Source organism: Dermacentor albipictus, chromosome 5, assembly GCF_038994185.2.
Source record: "Dermacentor albipictus isolate Rhodes 1998 colony chromosome 5, USDA_Dalb.pri_finalv2, whole genome shotgun sequence".
Classification (NCBI taxonomy): domain Eukaryota; kingdom Metazoa; phylum Arthropoda; class Arachnida; order Ixodida; family Ixodidae; genus Dermacentor; species Dermacentor albipictus.
In genome coordinates, this window is record NC_091825.1 from 88,695,508 (window position 1) to 88,718,654 (window position 23,147).

Genomic DNA, 23,147 nt, shown 5'->3' on the forward strand with positions numbered 1-23,147 from the left:
GTTGTCCCGGTAGTCGGAACCTATGCCTCAAAGCTCTCGCGCGGCACCAAAAATTTGCGTTCAGTGACCAAAAGCGCCCGTTCGAGCAAGGAAACGGGCGAAAGAACCAAATAAAGCTATTTACCTGAAAACGGAGTAAGGAGCTAAGGAAATGAATTCGGTTTATTGAAGAAATCACGGGATTGAAAGCGTATGTATTGATGGCAGTGAGAATATTTTTGTTAGCGTTTCTTCTTTCATTGCGTACAGAACTAAGCCGGCGACCATGACGCATCTGCAGGGTGTAGTACAGATGAATGTTCGTATACGACGGCTACATATACGTATGTGTGCTGTCCTTTGTTGAGCCAGGCGATAACTTTGGGCCTCCGTCATGACTCGCAGTGTTCCTATCGCTATGTTAGAACAAACTCTTTCTAAATACTCAAACCGTGTTTGCCTTATGTCCAGCTGTGTGCCATACCTTCCGGCTTCTATAATCCCAGTCCCCTGTATTTACTACGCGTTACGCCTTCTCATTAATTCGCTTTTCAATTATGTTGTGTGCACGCCACGGTAACTCAGTGACTATTGTGTTGGGCTCCTGACCTCGAGGTCGTGGGTTCGATGCCCGCCGCGCCAGCGCCGCCTTCCGAGGGGGGCGGAATACAAAAATGATCGCTACGCAGTAAAGAACCCCAGGGGATCAAGATTATTCCGGCGCTATACTGATAATGACGGGTCTCATAATGAGGTTGTTTTGGCACGTATCCCTAAACTTTTTTTTCTTTTAATTTGTCTGTCATGCTTGGACCCTGCTGTGGCGCGCAGTATGCACTAAATTAAATGGAAAAAATACTACTTCAGCAAAATCGGACAATTGGAATTTTTTTGAAAATTTGCAATTTCAATTTTTGACCTTCAATTAATCTTCATTCAAAATGCCGCCGGTATGTATTAGGACGCGATGACAGCAATAGGTCCAGTTGTTGGTTCGCGCTCGTCCTGTAGATGTCTCCTTCTGTGGTTGTGTTTTTACGTGCAGACACTTATGTTATCAAATGTCCACATCCGCATTCCTCGGTATCTTTCAAAGTTGGCAAAATGAGTGACGGTGCGTTTGCGTACGTGTATGTTACGATGAATGCGGCGTCCTATTGACGGATGAGTGATTTTTTTTTTCAATTCTCCATGAAAGCCCTGCATCGCCAAGAGCCGCAAATAGCGGCGGTCCGTGGACGTGGACACAGACTCATTCCATTCCTTAATGTGCCAGTCACAATTTTTGCAGCCAACTCAATGGAGCACAGAGAGTTAACGAAAACCCAGTTGCTTTTCCGACGGCTGATCGCACAGAAGCAGTGCAGGTAATGATTTCGTATTCGTGCGCTCTCGCTAAGGCAACGTGCGGCGCGACGCCGAAAGCGCCATCTCGTTTCTGTAGAACAAACTGCTTTGCGAATAGGGTCAATATGGCGTAACGTCACATTGCACTAAAGTGAACGACCTATGGTCCAACTTTGACCACTCTGGTACAAAGTTGGACTGTGCGAATCCCTACAAACTGTTAGGTACGACCGAGGTGTCGATGTGTGCATGGAACATAAGCATATACGGCTCCATTGCACACACACAGCTATATACACTTCTGGCTTTTGATAACGCTCCTTTGTTCGCGAAATCTAGCAACGTGGATTCGAATACCATAAACTTCTAACAATAATTCTTCTTGATATTCTGTTTATATATATACCTGTCAGTGTGTACATATTTCCTTAATTTTTGGAATTAATTCTTTAGTTAGCAGTCACCCACGTCATGATTGTTCTAAGGCCTTTCCTTCTTATTAATTGTTCTACCTTCTGCTCTACATACGTATCTTTTAACACATCAGCATTAGGTTAGTCAAACGTTAGAAAAATGAGCGCTTTTCAAGCAGTGCACAATGCTAGCAGAGGCTTTGACGTAATAGTTCTGCGGAAACCCGCAAGGTGGAGAGAAGTAATCAATAAAGGGAAAATCAGACATCCACCCGTTCGTAGGAATTGCTACAAAGGAAACCCATACGGGTTCCTCGAAAGAAAACCCTCATAGTTGAAGAAAAATTCGTCCTGGTCCGGGACTCGAACCCGGAACCACCACCTTTCCGGGACATCCGCTCTACCATCTGAGCTAACCAGGCGGCTAGTAGATGGCAGGGCGAAGTCGAATTTGTCGACAACACACGAAGCAAATGCAAGTGTTTGACGTAGTAGTTCTGCGGAAACCCGCAAGGTGGAGAGAAGTAATTAATAAACACTTGCCTTTGCTTCGTGTGTTGTCGACAAAGGGGCAGTGTTTCCTGTAAGTACCCACCTGTGTGTGCCAACGGGATATGCCCGTTTCGTCTGCAACTGAAATTCTGATTGGCTATAGGCGTCAGAAGGAGACTGACGCCCCCAGCCAATCAGCACTTCAGCAGCAGACTAAATGGACATGCCCACTAGGTAGACACATAGACAATAGCGCTCCCACCCCCCCTCCTCAGCCTGCGGCCGATGACGATAGCAGGTAGTGCGGCAAGTTCGTCATCTAGTGTTGAGTTCGTTATGTTGCGCAATCCGGGTCTGTAAAATTAATTTATGAAATAGCGTTTTGATCTCGCCTAAGGCTACTACTGCTGCTTCTTTTTGGGGCTGTGGGGGGAGAGGCTTTGCTGTAAATCCCCACCTAGCGGACATGTCCATTTCATCTGCAACTGAAGTTCTAATTGACTCGGCTGGATTACGCGTCAGAAGGAGCTAGGCGCTCCAAGCCAACCAGCACTTCAGCAGCAGCAGCAGCCGAAATGGATAGGTGCATGTGGGCACTTACAGAATGCCTCCCCCTCCCCCTTCTCTTTCTCCTGGAGTTAATCTCCCTGCTTTTCCGTGTCTTTCTTCCGCGAGAAGGCTACCGGGTAACATTCCGCGCATTAGTCAAGCCGCTTTCAAGTGAACTAACCCAAATGCGCATTAAGGATAATGAAATCACAGCCGTAGTTTATTTCATAAGCTTGCTATACCTGTGAAGGCGACGCGAAGGCTTAGCGCAAGGAATCTCGAGGGGAAACCATTGCCGCAGTGGGTGACCGCAGCAGGATTAGCTGTGTCCGAGCAGTCATTTGTGACGTCGCAAGATACTTGTGACGTCGGGTATAGAAACTGTTCAGGTTTTAGTTTCATCGAGAAGCCAGCTGGCACCTTCCCACAGCTGCGGGATGTCGGTACCTTCCATCTCGCGTAGGAACCTCTCCTCCAGTCTTCGTGACTGCTCCGGCGAGAAGTAGTTCCGCCAGTCTCCCACGGTGCCTTTCCTGACGAACTGCAGCGGGAACTCCTTCTTCATGCTGCTGACGCTCGAGTTCTCCAGAACGGTCCTCATCTTGTCCTCGTCCCGCGCCAGTTCGTCGGCGATGCCGGCGTCTACGAAGCGCGTTATCTTCAGCACCGATCCGCTTACGTCCGCGTGCATGCCTTCGTAGGTGAGGAAGAGTACGTTGGGCTCGTTCCGCTTGGAGTACCACGAACGCAGGCTCTCGTAGTAGCTGCCGAAGTCGGTGCGTCCGTCCAGGAAGATCTCGAAGTATTCGTCAAAGGTGCCGTCTTGGAACCTGCAGGTGAGATGACAAGCGGGTAATATAACTAAGACGTGTATGTACGTGTATACGTGTAAAATACGTGCTAAAAACTGCTAGTCCGACGGCTGAAGATACAGGACCTGTCTCCCACTCGTATGTTTCTGCCGGGGTCGACATTGCTCGAATTTACATAGGTAACAAGTCTCAATGACGTAGTGCTGTGTTTTTAGGGAAGTTTCTATTGTAAAAAAAATCGGTTACCTGCAGTGCATCGGGGACGCAGCCGGAGTGTGGTGCGTGAAATGTCTTGTGCATTCTGCAGATGGTGTATGGACACTACGGCCCGGGGTACAGAAATGACGTAACCGTCAATTGTGTACCCAAGCTTTATTCCAGCATTAGAAAGCTTACACGCCTAACTAATCTTGCAGCTAGTGCGGGTCTTACGGTCTAATTTTGCAATTGTGCTCGTTTCCTATTCGTATGTGGGCCCGTTTGTTTTGCAGAGGGTGTTTGGATACTAGGATAAAGGAATGACCTCCTTAAAGGTGGCGCCCGAGATTGCCCTGCGCCTCTCGGGCCCGCCGTACTCGTAGCTGGTTTGACCTCTCACGTTTGCTCTCCCTATATATGGAGAAGGACACCATTCGCCGTGTTCAATAGGGTTGGACATCTCTCTGTCTTGCTACCCGAATCTCTTCACGTCATTTCTGGGTCCTACGTGTTGAACGCAAGAGGGCAATAACCGAGCAAGTGTGAAATTTCGGTAAAAAAATTCAGTGCCATTCCACTGTGCGAAAGTGGATGGCCAGCGAAGCTGTGTATATACGGGCCCCTTAATGGCGAACGGTCCATTGCCGTGCGTCAAACGCCGTGTGCATATGAATGAAAAGTGATGCTCGACTAGTCGCTCCTCTACGATGTTGAGCCTCTTAAGATGATGAGGCATCGGTGATTATACATATATACCCATGTACTGTAACAAAATGCGGCACGACACCTTTTACCAATGAATCCCGGCACGTAGAACAGACACGCACCTCATCGCACTCAGAAGGCGCACCCTTCTTCACCGTAGTCAATGCGATAGTGCATTTGTCGATCTCCCGCAGTGCAGTAATGGTTGTAAGGTCACTTGAAAACCGCAAGCGGTCACACACAACGCAGGCCACACAAAATTGGTTCCCTACAAACTCCCTCTGAAACCTGGCCGTTGCTCCGGTGAAACGTTCCAAGTTTGCGGGTTTGGGGCCACGTGGACGGTTTGCATTTCTTTTCCTCTCGCGGTCCTGGTGGGCAGCACGCTTACGGGACCACCACCACGTGAGAGCGGAAGGAAAGGAATGGAGATACGCAAGCGCTCGGAACGCCGACAAAGAGAGGGTGGTGCGAACGTAGACGTGGCCGACGTGGGTCAAAGCGTTGTATCTGTTCTTACCAGCTTAATATCTGATAAGGGTTGTATTTGTATTTTTGCAAGTTGGCGGAGTGCTTAAAGCCTGCTTCACCTCCACCGCGGGTCGGCCCAGTAGTGCACTATCTTCGGGATCGGCCCACGCACGGGAAGAAACTATCTGTCTACGCGGCTCAATAGACGCACGCAATTTTTTCCCCACAACCTAGCCATACACAGCTTCGCTGTAAAATTTGAACATTTGTAGGCTTTATAACTGCTGTTGAGCACAGGTTCGAGTTAGGTGGATTAAATGGCTCAGTGAGCTCCCTCAAACGCGACTTCTCCCGCTTGGATCGACAAACGTACTGCTGAGCTGCGCCTATCTGAAGGCCGAGTGAAAGGGGTAAACTACAATTGCCTCCTCTATGACGTGACAAAAGCGCCATTTGCATACGCGACACATGCATGATCGAGTAAGTGATCCTTTCCTCTATATACAACGATACAAAAGTAAGGCACGCGGGTAGTCAGTTGCTAAGTCTGCTCTAGCATGTTTTCATTACAGGCGGTTTTGGCAAGTGACCCCCTCTGACTGATTCTAAAGAAGCAAAAAAAAAAAAGAAAAAAACGCTCGAACCTCTCTACGTAAACAAGTGGTAATGCGCGCCAGCAGAACTGTATTTTTTTTTATTGAAGTAGGTATTCATAGGAGACCTGTGTGATCTAATCGTTTGGCCGTGGAATCTCATTACCAAGCGGAGTGTACTTAAAATGCGAAGTACTGGCCTAAGATTTGGACTAAACGTTTGGAATTTTTGCTGTAGCAGCGTTTGAGAAGCTGTTGTCATTGTCCAGATGTAGATTCGGAATAAACGCAGCTTTAGCGCTTGCACTTCAATACGGTTTTGCGAAATGAAGGCGTGCGACAAAGCTGTGTTAGTACTGTACCATAAAAACAAAATTGTCCTATACTTCCTAGTTTTCTGAACGCGGGTGTTATTGTGCGTTATCTGTAGCTTATGTAACAGCGGTTCTTAACATAATCTAGTGCACTATTTGGATTATCTCGTAGCATGTTAGTGAAGTGGTAGAGCGGCCATACGAAACTGCCAGCCTGAGCGTTGTATTTATTAAAGGCTTCTTTTTCTCTATTTCGCAAAGCCACATACTCACTTGTACGCTGGTATGGTTTTGGTGTGGTGGTAGAAGGACACACAGCAGTCTTTTGGGTTTCTAATCACGTAGATATACTTCGCCTCCTCTGAAAAAGGCACCAGTTGGAACGGCAAGTGCGTGAAGATGATCCGAGGCCTGGCGCACTTCTGGATGGCATCGAGGCCGAGTTTCTCCAGGAAGGTGGACCCCGGTGTCACGCCCCTGCAGACTTGGTAGGCGGCCTTCAGGATGCCCAAGACCCAGTGGGTGCCACACTTCGGGAAGGTGTCAAGGACCACGTCTCCCGGCTCGGGCCGGTACCGAAGACCGCTGCGATACACTTCTTCGGAGAAGGAACCCGGTAGCCTGTGGCCGTCTACGACCATGCAGTAAGGCCTGTCTCGTTCGAACAACATGCTTGTATCCCAGACTTGCGTCCTGAAATGCGTGAGTGGGAAAAAAAGAAAGAAGAAGAGTGCGAAGTGAAAACTCCCTGGCTTCCTCATCATTGTTACGGTGTATTGCGTGAAAACAAGACATTAGTAAGAATTTCGAAAGGCGTTTCGCAATGCAGCCTCCGTCGAGTGCTGCTTCACTGATGCGAGCACACAACCATATATGCACGCAAGCGCGCACGAATGCTTTCAGCTGTGACATTCTGCGAAATGGTCGAGAGCCCGTATATACATATCCACGGAACATTGTGCAGCGCTTAGTGCAATTTTTTTCCAAGTCGTCTAGTCGTCGTTTTCTATGGGATTAATTTCCTAGATGAGGTCGCAGTCACAGCGCGTATGTCTGTTTTATATGTGGTGCCAATTTTCGGTGTCTCAAAGCTGAAAAGGGTGAGGAATATTACTACTCAAACTATGCAGCCGTGAAGCCCAAGGGTCATAACATTTTATGAGGGTTACTTTGGCCATAATTGCTTTCCCTTCGGAGCATGTCAAGAAAATTAAACGAAATGGCGGCCTGCAAGCTGCCTAAAAATGCACATTTCTCAAAGTTTAAGCACAGAAGAATATCAGGAGCGCCACATATTGCCACCCTCACACAGTCATGTAAATTAGTACCAGTACCAACGGCGAGCTGACCGGTTTTCATGTCTCTGCTTGCGTCGGCGCATGACTGCTTGGCTGTACGAAAAGCGATGCAGTTCCTTGTGCGGTGAGTTTGGTCCCGTACGTGAAGTCAAACAAGGAAGCTTAATTGACTCTGTTGCATGCAGGACAAATACCTCTCGCAAAGATCTCCACGTGCTCCCGTCCTGCGTCAACCGAAAACTCTTGGCACACGCAAATTTCACAATCTCTACTGCTCAATCTGCTTTTGTATGACCTGTTATGATGGGCTTGATGTCCTGTACCATTGCAACGTGTTTTCCGCCCTTTCTAGTGGCCGTATTGTTTTTTTTTTCAAGAGAAGCATGGTCAGGGCTGTTAACAGAAGCACCATCACAGCCAAGAGGTAGCAGCCGTGGTGACGTGCAATGTGGCCTGAGAACTTTCGGTAAATACAGTGCACACACGAAACAAAGCGAAGCGCGCATCGGGTCACGCAGCACAAAGTCCGGGGCCATGAGGCCCCATTTTGTGAAAGAATTTGTGAGAAAGTAAACTGCTGCACCATCATTTGACAAGTGAGAGGGTGCATGCTGAACGCTACTTGTGAATTCTTGCGGAACGCGGTGGGACGCCTCGTGCTTTTCTTGCGAACTCAGATATTAAATGCGAAGCATTTCTTGGCAAACATTTGAACACTTTGATAGTATCTATCTGGCCGCCTACGTCTTGGTGCTCTCATGGTCGTTTCGTTAATTGGTATGCACGAAAATTGGCATAATATGACAAGGTGAGTGTATGAGGAGCATAAATGTTAGGTCATGACATGAATATCCTGACTTGCGTGTCATCTAGGTCATGAAACAGCCGCCTACGTCTTGGTACTCTCATGGTCGTTTCGTTATCTTCTTGTTTACGTAGCTTCTCGACCTGCTAGTGGACCAAAATGGCGGTCACGATGATGTCAATGCAAACCATCTATGCTCGTGACGTTGCTTTCGGACGTTGACGTCACCAGTCACTGTAATGGTGCGTGGGGTGTGTAGCCGAGTAGACAAGCGGTGGTGGTGGGAGTGCGGGGAGATAACGGTTTGGTGTGCATTTAATGCCCACGGGTTATCGTTAGTACAGCCCTAACGAACCGTCGCTTCCGCAATCTACATTATTACGTTTCTACAAAGAGGGTCTTCTGATTGTAACATGCGACCTGCAAAACTTTAACTTGTCGAGAATTCTGGCACATCTGAAAGCTCCCTTCATTTCATATGCGATGTGTTGTTGAGCCTATGAAGTGATGTGGCCTTCAGGCTGATGGTTCCGCTGAGCTGCATGTGTATTTGTCACTTGGCATTTCGACTGTCCAATCTATTATCCCGTACATACGCGTTCCGTGTGTTCCTGTTTGTACTGCTCCTTGTTGCAATAGGTCTCTTATATACTATAGTCCCTATGTTGCAATGAATTCTATTTACGTTATCGAGGACCATCTGCGCTTTCTTCTTAGTATCGCGCAATGAGCTCGTGCCCGCCGATGACGCCGTACGTAAGACACTATACAAAAAGCTGGCAGATCGCACGCCATGTGGGAAACGATGTTATGCGAGGCAGTGTGCGGGTAGCCTACCAAGTTAACGAAACGGCCATGACAGCACCAAGACGTAGGCGGCTAGTCCATGACCTACATGACACGCATGTCATGACATTCAAGTCATCACCTATCATTTATGTTCGTCACACACTCTTGTCACACTACGCCAATTTTGGTGCAAATCTAACAGCTCGACAGGCGCGTCTTGCGTTGAGCGAGAAATTTGAAGGGATTACAGCGACATTGAATTGATAACAATCCAACGAAAAATGGTCCCCGTCAAAATGCACACAGGATAATGTGATGCACTGATGTCATCGTGGCCGCCACGTTCGCGCACTGGAAACGGCGAGAAGCTGCGTCCGTGCAGTCCCGTGTAATCTAACTACAAAAGACGCCATTTTGAATGTTGGCCGCCTTAGATTATTTTCATCATCATCATCATCATCAGCTTGGTTACGCCCACTGCAGGGCAAAGGCCTCTCCCATATTTCTCCAACAACCCCGGTCCTGTGCTAAATGTGACCATGTTGTCCCTGCAAACTTCTTAATCCCATCCACCCACCTAACTTTCTGCCGCCCCCTGCTACGCTTCCCTTCTCTTGGAATCCAGTCAGTAACCCTAATGACAATCGGTTATCTTCCCTCCTCATTACATGTCCTGCCCATGCCCATTTCTTTTTCTTGATTTCAACTAAGATGTCATTAACTCGCGTTTGTTCCCTCACCCAATCTGCTCTTTTCTTATCCCTTAACGTTACACCTATCATTCTTCTTTCCATAGCTCGTTGCGTCGTCTTCAATTTGAGTAGAACCCTTTTCGTAAGCCTCCAGGCTTCTGCACCGTAGGTGAGTACTGGTAAGACACAGCTATTATACACTTTTCTCTTGAGGGATAATGGCAACCTGCTGTTCATGATCTGAGAATGCCTGCCAAACGTACCCCAGCCCATTCTTATTCTTCTGATTATTTCCGTCGATTTTTTTTCTTCTGATTATTTTCAACGCTTACCTAAACCTAAAAACGCGAGCATGTATGGCATATCGTCCCTGTAAGGAAGCGGCTGCTGTGTCAGCGAATCAGAACAGGTGCAGAACTCATGTTTAGCAGCGGAACGACCCATAAGTCATTGTATCACGGTGGAGCCGGCGTCCATGACACTATGCACGAATTACAAGTTTTCCTACAAAAATTACTATAGTCAGGTACAACTTAAGAAGGTAGGAGAGGCCCCACCCAGAGACCGAAGCGCGGCAGCCGATTGCCTCCGCGAATAAAGAAATAGTCCCACTGACGCGACTCGGCGCAGTTCGAAGCGCGGGCTGCCATGTTCTCCGTCAGCGGGGTCACCGGCCGTCCGGCTCATGACGTCAGTCTAGAGTGCGCGCTCGTTGGTGGAGGCTCGTGTCCATCCGCCTTTGAGGGGCAAATGCCTCTGCCTTTAAAGCTGTACCCTCTGGCGCAGCGATCGTCCAACCGCCATTGGAACGACGGGTACGGGGATTTGTCTAAACTTCAAGCTTCTGGCGTTAGATATTCTTGCGACGTTATATTTTACGCTCTACGTTCTTTCCAAATTTCCAAACAATCATAATTTCCTTAAGAAGGCGAGGCAATGTGCCCGGAGCATATGCATATGCATACGTTTATAAAGCACTATGTTGTTGAAATGATCGATACTTCAAAGTCGTGAAGCCCTAGCTTTGAAGCGAAGGACGATGTTTAGGCAAATCCATGCAATATGCCCATCATTACGAAGTTGGCTTTACCGCAATGCTTCTAGCTCCAGTAGACACTAGCGCCATAGTTTCCTCTTGTATTTTTTGATGCAAAGCATTCGTTGGCAATTTCAGGGACTATCTATCTATCTATCTATCTATCTATCTATCTATCTATCTATCTATCTATCTATCTATCTATCTATCTATCTATCTATCTATCTATCTATCTATCTATCTATCTATCTATCTATCTATCTATCTATCTATCTATCTATCTATCTATCTATCTATCTATCTATCTATCTATCTATCTATCTATCTATCTATCTATCTATCTATCTATCTATCTATCTATCTATCTATCTATCTATCTATCTATCTATCTATCTATCTATCTATCTATCTATCTATCTATCTATCTATCTATCTATCTATCTATCTCCTCCTTCACCTCCTCCTCCTCCTCCTATACCGGGGGGCAACTTCCGGTGCCCACCAACATGAGCGGCTGGGTATGGGACTCGTTCGCACTGCCGGCGAAGTCGCGCCATCGACGTCATTCTCCGTCATCTGACTCTCGCCTCTCAGGCTCGGCATGTCGGCTGCGGAGCACCTCTGGTGGTTTCCTCCGCACGAATAGCGATTCAAAAGCAAGTTTCCCACCCCGTGCAAGCCAACCGGCCTCTGACGCCCACACAGAAGCTCTTGGAAGACCGCAGCTTCGTCGAGAAGTGCTTCAACTCGGACACTGCATTCCTCAGAGGTTTGCTTGAACAGCTTGAGGATGGCGTACTACTGTGGTACTACTTGGCGCCACAGAGGAAGGGCTATGGTGTTCGCAATTACTGAGGAGCTGGGGAAGCCGTTCTTTCTGCATGACGCCCAGCTTGTCCGAGCTCCACAATGAGCGCCTGCTCAAAGTCATCGAGGGAGACTGAGAGGCGGACGATGCGCGCCACCGCAGGCAGCGTAACTTCGATTCCCGAAGTACGTGGAATCTTCGGACATTTTTAAGGGAACTCTACAGCAAGAACACTGTGCATGAGACGCGTGACAGCTACAGCATTCTAGAAGGCAGAAAGCACACTCACCACAGCAACGCACGCTTTCACCACTGGATACGGACCGATGCGCCGGTTTTTTCTTCGTCGTTTCCGTCTCGCCGCTGCTTCCCAGCCACCCTTCGACGACGGCTGTCGGTCGCGTCGGCCTATACGTTCAGTGTGCGTGCTACGTTGACAGCTCTTTTTTCCTGGGAGAGAGCTGACCAACCTCACCCCCCCCCCCCCCCTCCCGATGCTGGGGTGTCCTACATTCGAAACAAGCGCCGTCGCCGCCGCGTCAAGGACCCGCCGCGTACACTGTCTCCAATTGATAGCGCGTATCGGGACCGTTCGGTGGCCCCGTGCTGCGTATCTGTCGACGCGTTTTCGACGGCAGCCTGATCGAGTTCTCATGTCTGGCGAAAGCGTAGCGTTTCTTTTTTTGTCCACGCGAACCTCACTGTCGCCGATCGAGGCTGTTACCTTGCTTTCGTCTACGCTTTTCCGAGCGAGAAATATGTCTGTGTATAAACGACTCGTTTCCCGTACTCGCTCAGAAACGCGGAGCTGCGCCATCGGTTACCTTCGGAATCGACCGATAAATGCGTACCGAGTACTCAACTTCATTCCGATGGATTGGACGCTTTTATTTTCAAGCGTTGTTGAAAGTGCTTTCCGCGAAATGACTCTCCTGCCGCCTCCCGTCCGGACTGGCAGGTCCACAATATGCTTCGCAAAACCTGATCAGGTCGAGCAGGCCAAATGACTATCTGTCGTCACTCCGTTTCAAAGGGGACGTCATTAGAACTAAACGGCGTCATCAAGAACATCCTTTACAATATGTTATTGATTGACACGTACAACTATGCGGTCGGCTTTGACGCAATGCATCATAATTACCGTCCACACGTTCAAGTTGGAAGTCAGCGCGCTTGTCCCTGTCTGTTCTTCGGTTTTGTTCTCGTTAAAGAAGTCTAGCAGAGGCAACTAGCCTGCGATCTTTGACGTTACTAAGTCCACACGTAGGTTTCGAACTAATAACCACGGAATTACTAGCAAAGCATTAGGAACGGTATTGCGTGACATCAAGCTCACACGTTAGACGGACTGCTCGAAAGGCCACAGTCGCTCGCGCACAGTTCTGAAATTGGAATGCCGGTTTCATTTTTTTCCTCGCCCCTTATTGATTTCGTGTTTCAGGTACTTCGATCTAATTTCCAGCAGTGCCGGCCGGTGCTGTCTCTTTGCCCATTTCAGTTCTGCGGGTCTCTCTATACGGCAGCATATTAACCTCGAAGGCCACGCAGAAAGATATTACGACGCCTTGGCTACTGTGCTATCATTCCATAACCACAGGCTAACTAGCGCACTTTCCTTGTAACTGCAAGCATTGACTTGTGTTAAGAAAACGCCTGCAGCAGCGCAGCGAAGCATTTTTGTGTCCTTTCGTTCTTGAATAGCTTTACTGACTCTGGTAGCAATACAAGATGAGCGATCCTTTTCGCCCTTGAGGGTGGATATCGAAGATCGTAAAGCCGATTGAATTATTTTATGCAGCCTAGCATAACTTCAAACTTCAAAGCGCTTGTAGCCGAAAAACGGCATGGTTGAGGTTATACCGTCTTCGCACGATTTTGACAAGCGCCTGACAACTCCGTCACAGCGCAAAATTCTTGTTTGATTAACTGCTGACAAGACAGACAAATGTACGCTGACTTTAGTTTTAACACCCCTAAAGTAAGAGAATATCTTGCTGTAGGCTAGTCGGTTGACAGGTGTTTTAAGGGACACGACGAGGAAAAATGGTTTCCCTGTACCAGAAAATTGCTCTTCCACAAAACCAAAAAACGCCACTCTTACCGTGGAAAGGCACTCGGTAAGCCAGGAAAAAAACGAAAAGCAGAAACGACAGGTGGCGACACTGCCGTGTAGTTCCCGCACCATCTCAGCATGACGTCATGGATTTTGACAGTGTCCCTTTAACTGTGAAACTTGTATTCTAGTGTCAACATAAAAAATGGCTGTGGCTTAGGTAAGGTTAAGCCCAGGATGCGAAGCATACTAGCCTTTATTTTAGTTGTTGAACGACTGCTTAGCCTGGTGAACTGCTGTTGCTTGGCTATATTTGGTTCGGCTAGACGAAGAAACAACTAATGCATTACTGCTTCGCCTTCAAGAGTGGAACGCGACAGCGTTCCCGTCGACCCGCCAAGGGGTGTAAGACAATGGGCTACAGGGCAGCGACTACGCGCCCCGCATTGGACGCGGTGAGCGTCGAGCAAAGCAGCGTTCGGCGCGGCAACGAAATGTGCGCCTGAGCAAGAGACGCACGCCTTAGAAACAGCTCGTTTCTAAGGCAACACCGCATTCACTAGAGGCACTTTTGTACCGCTTTGAAGCATCGTACTCGTGGCTCAGTGGTAGCGACTCCGTCCCACACTCCGGAGACCCTGGTTCGATTCCCACCCAGCCCGTCTTGCAAGAGTTGAGCCAAAGCCACTTCTCTTCTGTCGTGACGTCACGGTGTCACGTGGTTTCAAGGCGACACCGCCGCGCCTGAGGAGCTGGGTTGAGCTCTCGTAATATGCTTCGCATAAAAAATAATAAAGGAAGACAATAATTGAGAGAAAAAGATCGCTGCTTCGATCTAAACCGCTGTGTGGTGAAACTGAAGTTGCATATTGTTTTTTTCAAAAATTTCTAATCGCCTGTATGAGAAGTCCCAGCACAATCCTGTCAAAAGATCGGTTGCAACCGCTGTGAGACACTTCTGTTTCGAGTGGACAGGATCTAGCCGTGATAATTCGTTTCAAGGCTCCATACACAAAGGTGAACCGCCACAAAAACACGTTCCGTTTTCGCAACAGAGATGCGAGAAAGCTACATTTTCGTTAACAGCAGGGAATTCTAGGATTCCATTGAACTCCGCCAAATGTCTGAAGAGTAGTATCAGAGTGCTTTAATACCTTTTTTCTTTAATATTGAAGGACTCTGGCAACATCAATGAGCTTGCGACAGTTTTCATGTTACGTATCGCGTTATATCTCAAGTGAGACAAGCATCTAGTTTTGCCACATGGACCACACTGCAAGAGAGATTATACGGAAACATTATTTATCGATAGAGAAGGACGTTTGCGCATCAGCAAACCTTAGGTGGGGCTTGTTCCCAGCGCGCTGCAGTTTGTGGGTTTCACACGTGCTCTTGGGACAAAGCAACAACACGGTAGCGCAATCAAAAGGGCATTTATTGCACCTTTCAAACACTAATGCGTGCTAGCCTAATTACTACCCATCGAACATGCCGATGGGCGCGCGACAAATCGAGGAAGTCCGACTCACCGCGACCGGGTGGCGAGTGAATATGTTCACCCTCATGCTGGACACCAACGCGCAATCGTTCACGTGTACGCCAACGCGAACGGTGTCGCGTTCTAGCGATCGCATTTGTCCATTCTAGTGTCGTGCTCCTAAGCCTTTCGCAGGACGGTCCCGCGAACGGTGGGCGAGCGCTCGAAACGTCCGCGCCGCGCGCCAATCCCAAGCCAAAGAGGAACAGTCTACTCCCTTTTGCACACGAGTAACCCCGCTAGCGCTAGGAGCTAGGGAGCCTAGGTGCAAGCGCTTGCATGTAGGCTCCCTACTAGGCGCTAGTGTTCCTGTGTATGCTCCCTAGGAGCGCAACGCTCGCGCCATCTCATGCTGATCTGAAACCACACCGCCCGGCACCGGTGCTTAGCTGCGCGGAGAAACCGGTTTACAGGAGACACAAAAGCCATGCGGGCAAAGCATCAGGGGACACGTGGGAGTCGAGCGTCCCCGCAAGTTTGTTAGAGGGACAGGTTTCCATTTAGATGATCTTGTATAAAAATAACAGTGTGGATAGAACGCTGAAAGCACCATTGTTATGCTCCGTGTACTAGATTTCCATTGATATTCTTCAATACTGCATAAGTTTGCACACAGCTTTGAGTGTGCTCCCCACCGGATGCTACAACACTCACCGGCGACACCGAAGTTTATTCAAACTCCAGTAATCATTGCGGGCCGTAGAATTGCACCCCATAATGGTTATTGATCTCTCAAATTTACCAGTTGTGTCGTTCGAAATTCCTTAAAAGCATGGAAGATGAGATAAATAGATTAATTCCTTTCACTTGTTTTTACGACTGAGTCATACACTTGAAAATGACTTAATGTAGTAATTAGCCAAGCAATTAGCCAATCCTGCAGCGGATTGGCTAACTGCTTTCCATTAAATTTTCTGACGGAAGGTATCACCTACTGCAACCATGACAGGTCAATTATACTTGGCTGAACGTAGCCGTGTGGCCTGAAGGTTAAAACATTCCTGCCTTCATGTAACAGGACTTTACTAACGACACCTCACCCGCCGTGGTTGCTCAGTGGCTATGGTGTTGGTCTGCTGAGCACGAGGTCGCGGGATCGAATCCCGGCCACGGCGGCCGCATTTCGATGGGGGCGAAAAGCGAAAACACCCGTGTGCTTAGATTTAGGTGCACGTTAAAGAACCTCAGGTGGTCCAAATTTCCGGAGTCCTCCACTACGGCGTGCCTCATAATCAGGAAGTGGTTTTGGCACGTAAAACCCCAAATATTATTATTATTATTTACTAACGACACCTCAAGACACATGGAACATTAGCCCTCTAGGCAAGTCTAGTAAAGCCCGAGTCAAACGGCAAAATGGGGCATGAGCGTGGACAATACGCACAGCAGATGGGCCACTCAGAAAATGTGACGCTGAGTCCTAAAGAGCGATCCGGGATTACTAGGAAACTCTTACGTAAAATAATGCTCGCAGCCTCGTTGTCCAAACAGCACTAAACTTTCATCCACCGTGTTCATGTTGGTGACATAAGGGTTAGCTTTCAAAATTACTAGAAATTCGTCAACTTATACAAACATCCTAAACAGCTTTGCGTCGTCAAAAGCCTGAGCCATTCGTAGGTCAATGGCAGATAGATACATGTTACATAATACTAGTGCGACACATGAACCAAAGCAGATGCCTTTACATTAATGTAAATTTGGGCATTCTAAGAAAGAAATGTTGCGCAAACATAAAATTCTAGCGAGGTCATAAAATTAGAGACTGAAGTACCTGCAGCCCTTTCAAAAGCGAGAACGTCACTTCTTTAATACGGGTCCTAACAGTGGTAAACAGTTTCGCATCGGGCACAGAATGAAACAGTTTTTCGACATCCACTGAAAATGACGAAGCGCCACTATTTGCAAAAACTGTGTGACATCAGTCGAGTTCTCAACCGCGAACGGGTCGTTCGACTCAAACAGATAAATATGTCTTAACAGAGAGGCGTGCTTAGAGTCACTGATAGCAATGGATAGTATGGTAAATTCAACTTCTTTACACAGCGAGATCGCTTTGGTCTTTATCTTGTTGACGTGTTTCTTAATATAAGCATATATTTTGACAATTCAGTCGATTGCTGTAGCTGTTTTGTTATCGGTGCGCAAATGTGTTTGTGCACGCTGGTACGTTTATTAAACGCACCTGTCCTCACTTGCGAGGAGTGCTCTTTCCTGTGCGGTCGAAGCTTTCTTGCTCCGTTTCGCGTTATTTTTACCGGGACAAGTATGAGCCAACTAGCCCAGCAACAAGTTGTAGTACTTGCAATTCTACCGCCAACCAACAGCGGCTCAGTATTGAGGGTGTGATGGAAGCGTATTTTTTTCTTCTCTTAGACAACTCGCAGGCAGGTAACACTGGAAGTGCAGCTGCGCGACAACCGCATCTATATATTGAGTGCGACAGTGGGGACAAAGACGTGACGTTGATATTGAATAACCCTTGCCATTCATTGTCTCTTCTAAAGCACAAAACTGCTGTGCTGTGGACCATATCCGCAGAGAGGCTTTTCGGCTTTGGTAGAGACGTCTTCCAAACGCAGAGGCGCAGGCTGGGGGGGAGAGAGAGAGAAGGGAAGACGGAAAGGCAGGGAGGTTAACTAGACTGAGTCCAGTTTGCTACCCTACGCGTGGGGAGGGGAATGGGGAGTGAAAGAGAAAGAGAGAACTTAAGTGTAGGTTGTCTATAGTCGCGCACTCAAGTCCGTCGCCTTCAGGTAGCGAAAAAGCGCTCTAACTGCTTTTTGGGCCAATGAGCTGTGAGGCCAGGCTCCCAAGATCTTCGCTTCCGTGAATGGCCTGTCATCCAGTCTATTTAATGCACACTGGAGAGTCTCACGTTGATTATCGAAGCGAGAACAGTGGCACAGAAGGTGGCTGATGGTCTCTTCACACTTGCACTTAGCGCACATTGGTGAATCCGCCATTCCAATGCGGTAGCTGTAGGAGTTGGTGAATGCTACTCCTACCCACAGCCGACACAGCAGTGTGGCGTCACGTCGTGGAAGGTTCGCTGGTAATGTAACTTTTAGTGATGGGTCGAGACTGTGTAAACGACACTTAGAGTTCTGTGGTGTATGCCAGCAACCTAACGTGATTGCACGAGCAAGACTGCGAAGCTCTCTTGCAGCGTCGACTCTGGATAAAGGTATAAGGACTGTCGGTGAGCCAGCCTGGGCACGTCGGGCAGCGTCATCGGCGAGGTGATTACCAACGATGCCACAGTGTCCCGGCAGCCACTGAAATATGATGTCATGTCCTCGTTCAGATGCGCAATGGCAGGTTTCGTTGATTTGTGACACCAGCTGTTCATAATTGCCACGTCGTAAGCTTCGCAAGCTCTGGAGGGCTGCTTTCGAGTCACAAAATATTGCCCATTTGTTGGGCGGTTCTTTTTCAATGTATTCGACAGCAGCGCGAAGAGCGGCCAGTTCAGAACCTGTAGATGTCGTTACGTGAGAAGTTTTGAACTTGATGACGACCGATTGAGATGGTAGAACAACGGCGCCCGTAGAATTTTCGGACACGGAACCATCCGTGTAAACATGAATTCGGTTAGCATATGAAAAATGTAGAAGTTCTAATGTGGTCTGCTTGAGAGCCGCGGTGGGCAGGCTAGCTTTCTTCACTATTCCTGGAACAGCAAGGTACACAGGAGGCTTCTTCAAGCACCACATAGGGGATGGCGTTCTTGTTGCGGGTGAGTGCCTCAAAGACAAAGAGTGCCGGTTAGCCGCAATCGATCTGGAGAACGCTGCCTTGGGTCTTTTCTCAGGCAAGTGAGCGAGATGGTGGTCAGGGACTCTGGATATATGGCGAACATGCGCCCGGAGTGTGTCGATATCTATATAGGTCCTTATTAGGTTGTCTCTCGCGAGGGCAATTGTTGCAACGGTTGAAGCATTTCGAGGTAGCCCCAGACATGTTCGAAGGGCTTGGCCTTGAATGCTCTGTAGGACATGGATGCTAGTTTTGTTAGCATTGGACAGCACTGGTGTGCTGTATCGCAAGTATCCTAGGAAGAGCGTCCTGTATAGTTGAAGCATAGATGCCACGGATGTGCCCCACGTTTTACCGGCAAGAAACCTTAGTATATGGGAGATAGAAGTAAGCCTCTTCTTCAAGTATGAGATGTGGGGGCTCCATGAAAGGTCTCTGTCTATAATAACGCCTAGGAATCGGTGAGTTTTTGCGTACGAAATTGGTTGGTGGTCAATAGAAATGGGGTACCAGGTCATGGGCTTGTGGGTAAAGGCGACTAAGGCGCACTTCTCGGTCGAAATACTTAGGCCTTGCGCACGCAGGTACGATGATGTTAGAGTCACTGCTTTTTGGAGCCGTGCACGCACCTGGAGACGTGTAACTGCCGAGGCCCATATGCATACGTCGTCAGCATACATTGAGAGGTTTACTGTGTGCGGTAGAACGTCGGCAAGGCCAAGGATTGCAAGGTTGAACAAAGTGGGGCTAAGAACCCCACCCTGAGGGACGCCACGATAAGTGTAATGGTCAGTAGTTCGGCCATCTGCACTGTGCACAAAGAAGGATCTTTTGAATAGATAGCTCCGAATCCACCGAAACATGCGTCCACCAATTCCATTATTTTCCAGGGCATCAAGGATGGCTTCATGCGTTACATTGTCGTAGGCGCTTTTCACGTCGAGGAATAGTGCAACCGGTATACGCTTGTGGTGTTTTTCTTGTTGTACAGACGTGACTAGATCGATGACGTTGTCAATAGACGAACGGCCTCTTCTAAAACCAGCCATGGCATCGGGGTATACGTTGTGGCGCTCAAGATACCATTCTAGGCGGGTGAGAATCATTCTTTCCATGACCTTCCCAACACAGCTGGACAGCGCAATGGGTCGGTAGGACGCTAGGTCAAGTGGCGACTTTCCAGGCTTCAGGAGTGGTATCAAGCGGCTGGACTTCCACCGCTCAGGAACGACGCCATCAGTCCATGACTGGTTATAACATTCCAGAAGTCTGCTTCGGCCATCTTCACCTAGGTGGCATAAAGCAGCGTAGGTGATGCCGTCTGGTCCTGGCGACGATGAGCGCCTGCATGAGGCCAGAGCAGCGTCCAATTCCTCAAGTGAGAAGGACACATTCAATTCCGGGAAGCGTGTCGCAGGAACCTCACCCAGAATTTCGTCACTGATGGTGACCACACTGCCCGCAGTCTTCACACAGAAGTCTTCGGCTATATCGACCTGTGAGCGGCCTTGATAGAGGGCTAGGGATGAGAATGGGTGTCGTTGCTGTGGAGACGAGCCAAGGCCGCGCACCGTCCTCCATATGATAGACAGTGGCTTGCGGGGGTCAAGTGATTCGCAGAACGTCTTCCACCGTTGTTCCTCCAGCCTGTCCATACGACGTTGGATTTTCTTCTGTATACGTCGAGCGACTCTAAGGTCATGTATTGACTTCGTGCGCCTGTATCGCCTCTCGGCTCTTCTGCGAATGGTTCGAAGTCGCTCAAGCTCCATGTCAAAATCCGTACATTTTTTAGCGGATGTAAATGTGTACTTAGACGATTCCAGTACACTTGTAATAAGATTCTCAATGGTGCCGGTAAATCCTTCTTTGCATGCCTCTTCCACCTTTGTCTTATACGTTGACCACCTTATATATACTTGTCGGGAAGTACAAGAGGAGAAGCTTCCGAATCCAGTGATACTTAAGTAGGTGGGAATATGGTCACTACCATGAGTCTCGATGTCAGAGAACCATCGAACATTTTGATCAAGTTGCTGTGACACCAAGGTCAAGTCTAAGCAACTGCTGTAGTTCGAACCACGCAAGTACGTCGGACTGCCATCGTTCATAATGCTAAGTTCATGGTCGGAAGCAAATTCCACAAGTTTCCGGCCCCTCGAATCTATTCTGGAGCTTCCCCAAGCCAAGTGATGAGCATTGAAGTCTCCCGTGATAATCCAGGGTCCAGTAGTCGCCGTCAGGATGTCTCGCAATCGGTCGCCGTCGAACCGACTATATGGGGATATGTAGGCGCCGATAAGGGTGAAGGCCACTTTATTCTTTGTAATGCGGAGACACACGTATTGGTTTCCATCATGAGGCTGCACGGAGTGGGGAATGTAAGTCAGTTCTGTACGGATGTAAACAATTACTTTGCTGGATTGCCCGCACGTCGACGCCATAAAGGCTTCGTATCCAGAGAGTCTTAGCGCTTTGGACACGTTCGGTTCACATATTACCACTACAGGAAATTGGTGCGTGAAAACGTATTGGCGGAAACATGAAATCCGTGATTTAAGTCCTCTGGCATTCCACTGGAAAATCGTCGCGCTACGCACTTCATCACGGAATGAAGGCAGTGGAAGAGCCATTGTGCTTATGCAAGATTTGCAAGCACTGGGCTCAGGGCATCCAACACTTGCACTGCGCTTCGAGCTGTTGGCGTATTCGAGTTGCCCACAAGCGTGCGAATCGCATGTATCAAAGACTTGAGCATTGTAACAATTCGGCGGTCATGCTCTGTCAGCTCATCTGGGTGAGGGGTGGAGCATTGTGGTGCCTTTCCTTGTTGGGGTTTTTCCACAGGGCTTATCCTTGGCAGTGGTGGCCATTCCTCATCCACGGCATTCTTTTGAGATGCTCCGTTATCTATACATGGTTTGGAAACATTCTGCACTGAGGTTGGAGCAGATTTAACAGCAAGAGGCTGTGCGGCACGCGTATTCTGTGTGCGGAGAGCAGAATTCCTTGATGAGCGTCTGCGACGAGAACGACGTCGCCTGACGTCAGCAGCTGCTTCACGATGAGTCGACCGGTCCCTCACCATTTTCTTCAAGATGGAGAGTTCTCGCTTAACTCTAGGACATTCCTTTGATGAGGCATCGTGGGGCCCTTGACAGTTCGGACACTTAAAAGTTTTTGCCTGGCAGTTGCCTGCAGAGTGTTGCGCTGCACAGCGGGAACATACAGCAGACTTTCCACATACGGCGCTGACGTGACCGAATTTCTGACAGTTTCTACACTGAAGCGGCTTCGGAACAAAGGGCCGGACAGCATGTCGAAAATGACCTACCTTCACATGCGATGGAAGGCAGTCACCTTTAAAGACAATTTTCACGCATCTGGAAGTTCCGAGACGGGCCACCTGTAGTATCTGGATCCCATGATTGGCAGGCTTTATCAAAAGGGATAAATCCTCGCCTGAGATGGCCGCATCAATGTCATATATGACGCCTGTAGTAGTCTCTTTTCCCATCGGGATGATGGTACGGACGTTCATGCCACCGAGAACAGTGACGGCTCGCAGAGAATCTAACGCCGACGCTTGGGCGACGTGTACCGCGACAATATTCTTCCGAGGGTTGACTCGTACGTCCTCAATGCTATTCGGCAACAGTCTCTCGAGTTCAACCGATGCAACTTGCCTGTTGAGGAACCTCATGTTGTCGGAGGGTAGCACAGGTAAGAAAAGGATGGTGTACTTCGGCGAACTCTGCGGAGTCCTCATAGTAGATGTGTCCACAGAGGCCCTAAACATCCGCCGCTTTGCTTTCTGGCTCAGGACAGTCACGTAGTCGTCGTCGGAGCTGTCGTCGCTCTCGGTCGAGTCTATCAGGGTAGCCTCGCTGTCGCTCGAGAGGCTGTTCCGCTTCCTTGAGGCTGCCGACGCGGGCGCCGCTACATCAGGTGGGAGTGCGGGTGGCTCCACTTCCATTCCCGTCGGGCAGGGAACAGTGATGCCCGGAAGAAAGCGAGAATTACCACAAATTACTGGTGACGGAGAACAAGCACTCAGCAATAGAATCCAGGCGCAGGCTGTCTAACGCAATGAAGAGCAGCTCCTTCCGAGGGTAAACAAATTTTGCTTTGTTAATTCAGCCTGTTGCTTTCTTTGACAAAAAAAAAAAACACTTCAATGATGCAGAACCTTGTTTGGCTTGTACAATGTTCTGTAATTGGAAAGTAATTGGATACTCTTCTAATTATATTCTACTCTATTTCAGCAACCCAGCATTTGCAGCGCCCCTGGTTGGGGTGTTGCTGGCAGTGCGTGTGAATGAATGAATATATGGATGAATAAACAAGCTTCATTTTCCATTCAGAAGAGTGGAGGTCACACCACATGTCAAAGTTGTCGCCATCACCGACAAGCCGCCGCTTGCGAATCGGAATGGCGGGTTGGCGGCCGCCGCCACATGATGATGCGTTATCGAATGTAGACGTAGATTTTTGGGA

The 23,147-nt window shown here is 48.6% G+C and overlaps 1 protein-coding gene and 1 pseudogene across 1 annotated transcript; one reads left to right on the forward strand and one right to left on the reverse strand.

The window, feature by feature from the left end:
- Nucleotides 1-2,972: 2,972 nt before the first annotated feature.
- LOC135906861 (sulfotransferase ssu-1-like) lies at nt 2,973-11,770 on the reverse strand. The gene is made up of 3 exons (XM_065438476.2): nt 11,591-11,770; nt 6,147-6,566; nt 2,973-3,610 (listed from the first exon to the last, which is right to left on the reverse strand). Exons 2-3 carry the CDS (start codon nt 6,542-6,544, stop codon nt 3,166-3,168), a joined length of 843 nt encoding a protein of 280 aa, XP_065294548.2. The 5' UTR covers nt 6,545-6,566; nt 11,591-11,770; the 3' UTR covers nt 2,973-3,165.
- On the forward strand, nt 4,974-5,139 carry LOC135906923 (U2 spliceosomal RNA; annotated as a pseudogene).
- Nucleotides 11,771-23,147: the final 11,377 nt, after the last annotated feature.

Coding starts and splice junctions, on each gene's coding strand:
- LOC135906861 (XM_065438476.2), bottom strand. CDS start 6,544: ATGTTGTTCGAACGAGACAGGCCTTACTGCATGGTCGTAGACGGCCAC. Junction 3,611..6,146: donor AAAACCATACCAGCGTACAA/GTGAGTATGTGG, acceptor TCTCACCTGCAG/GTTCCAAGACGGCACCTTTG.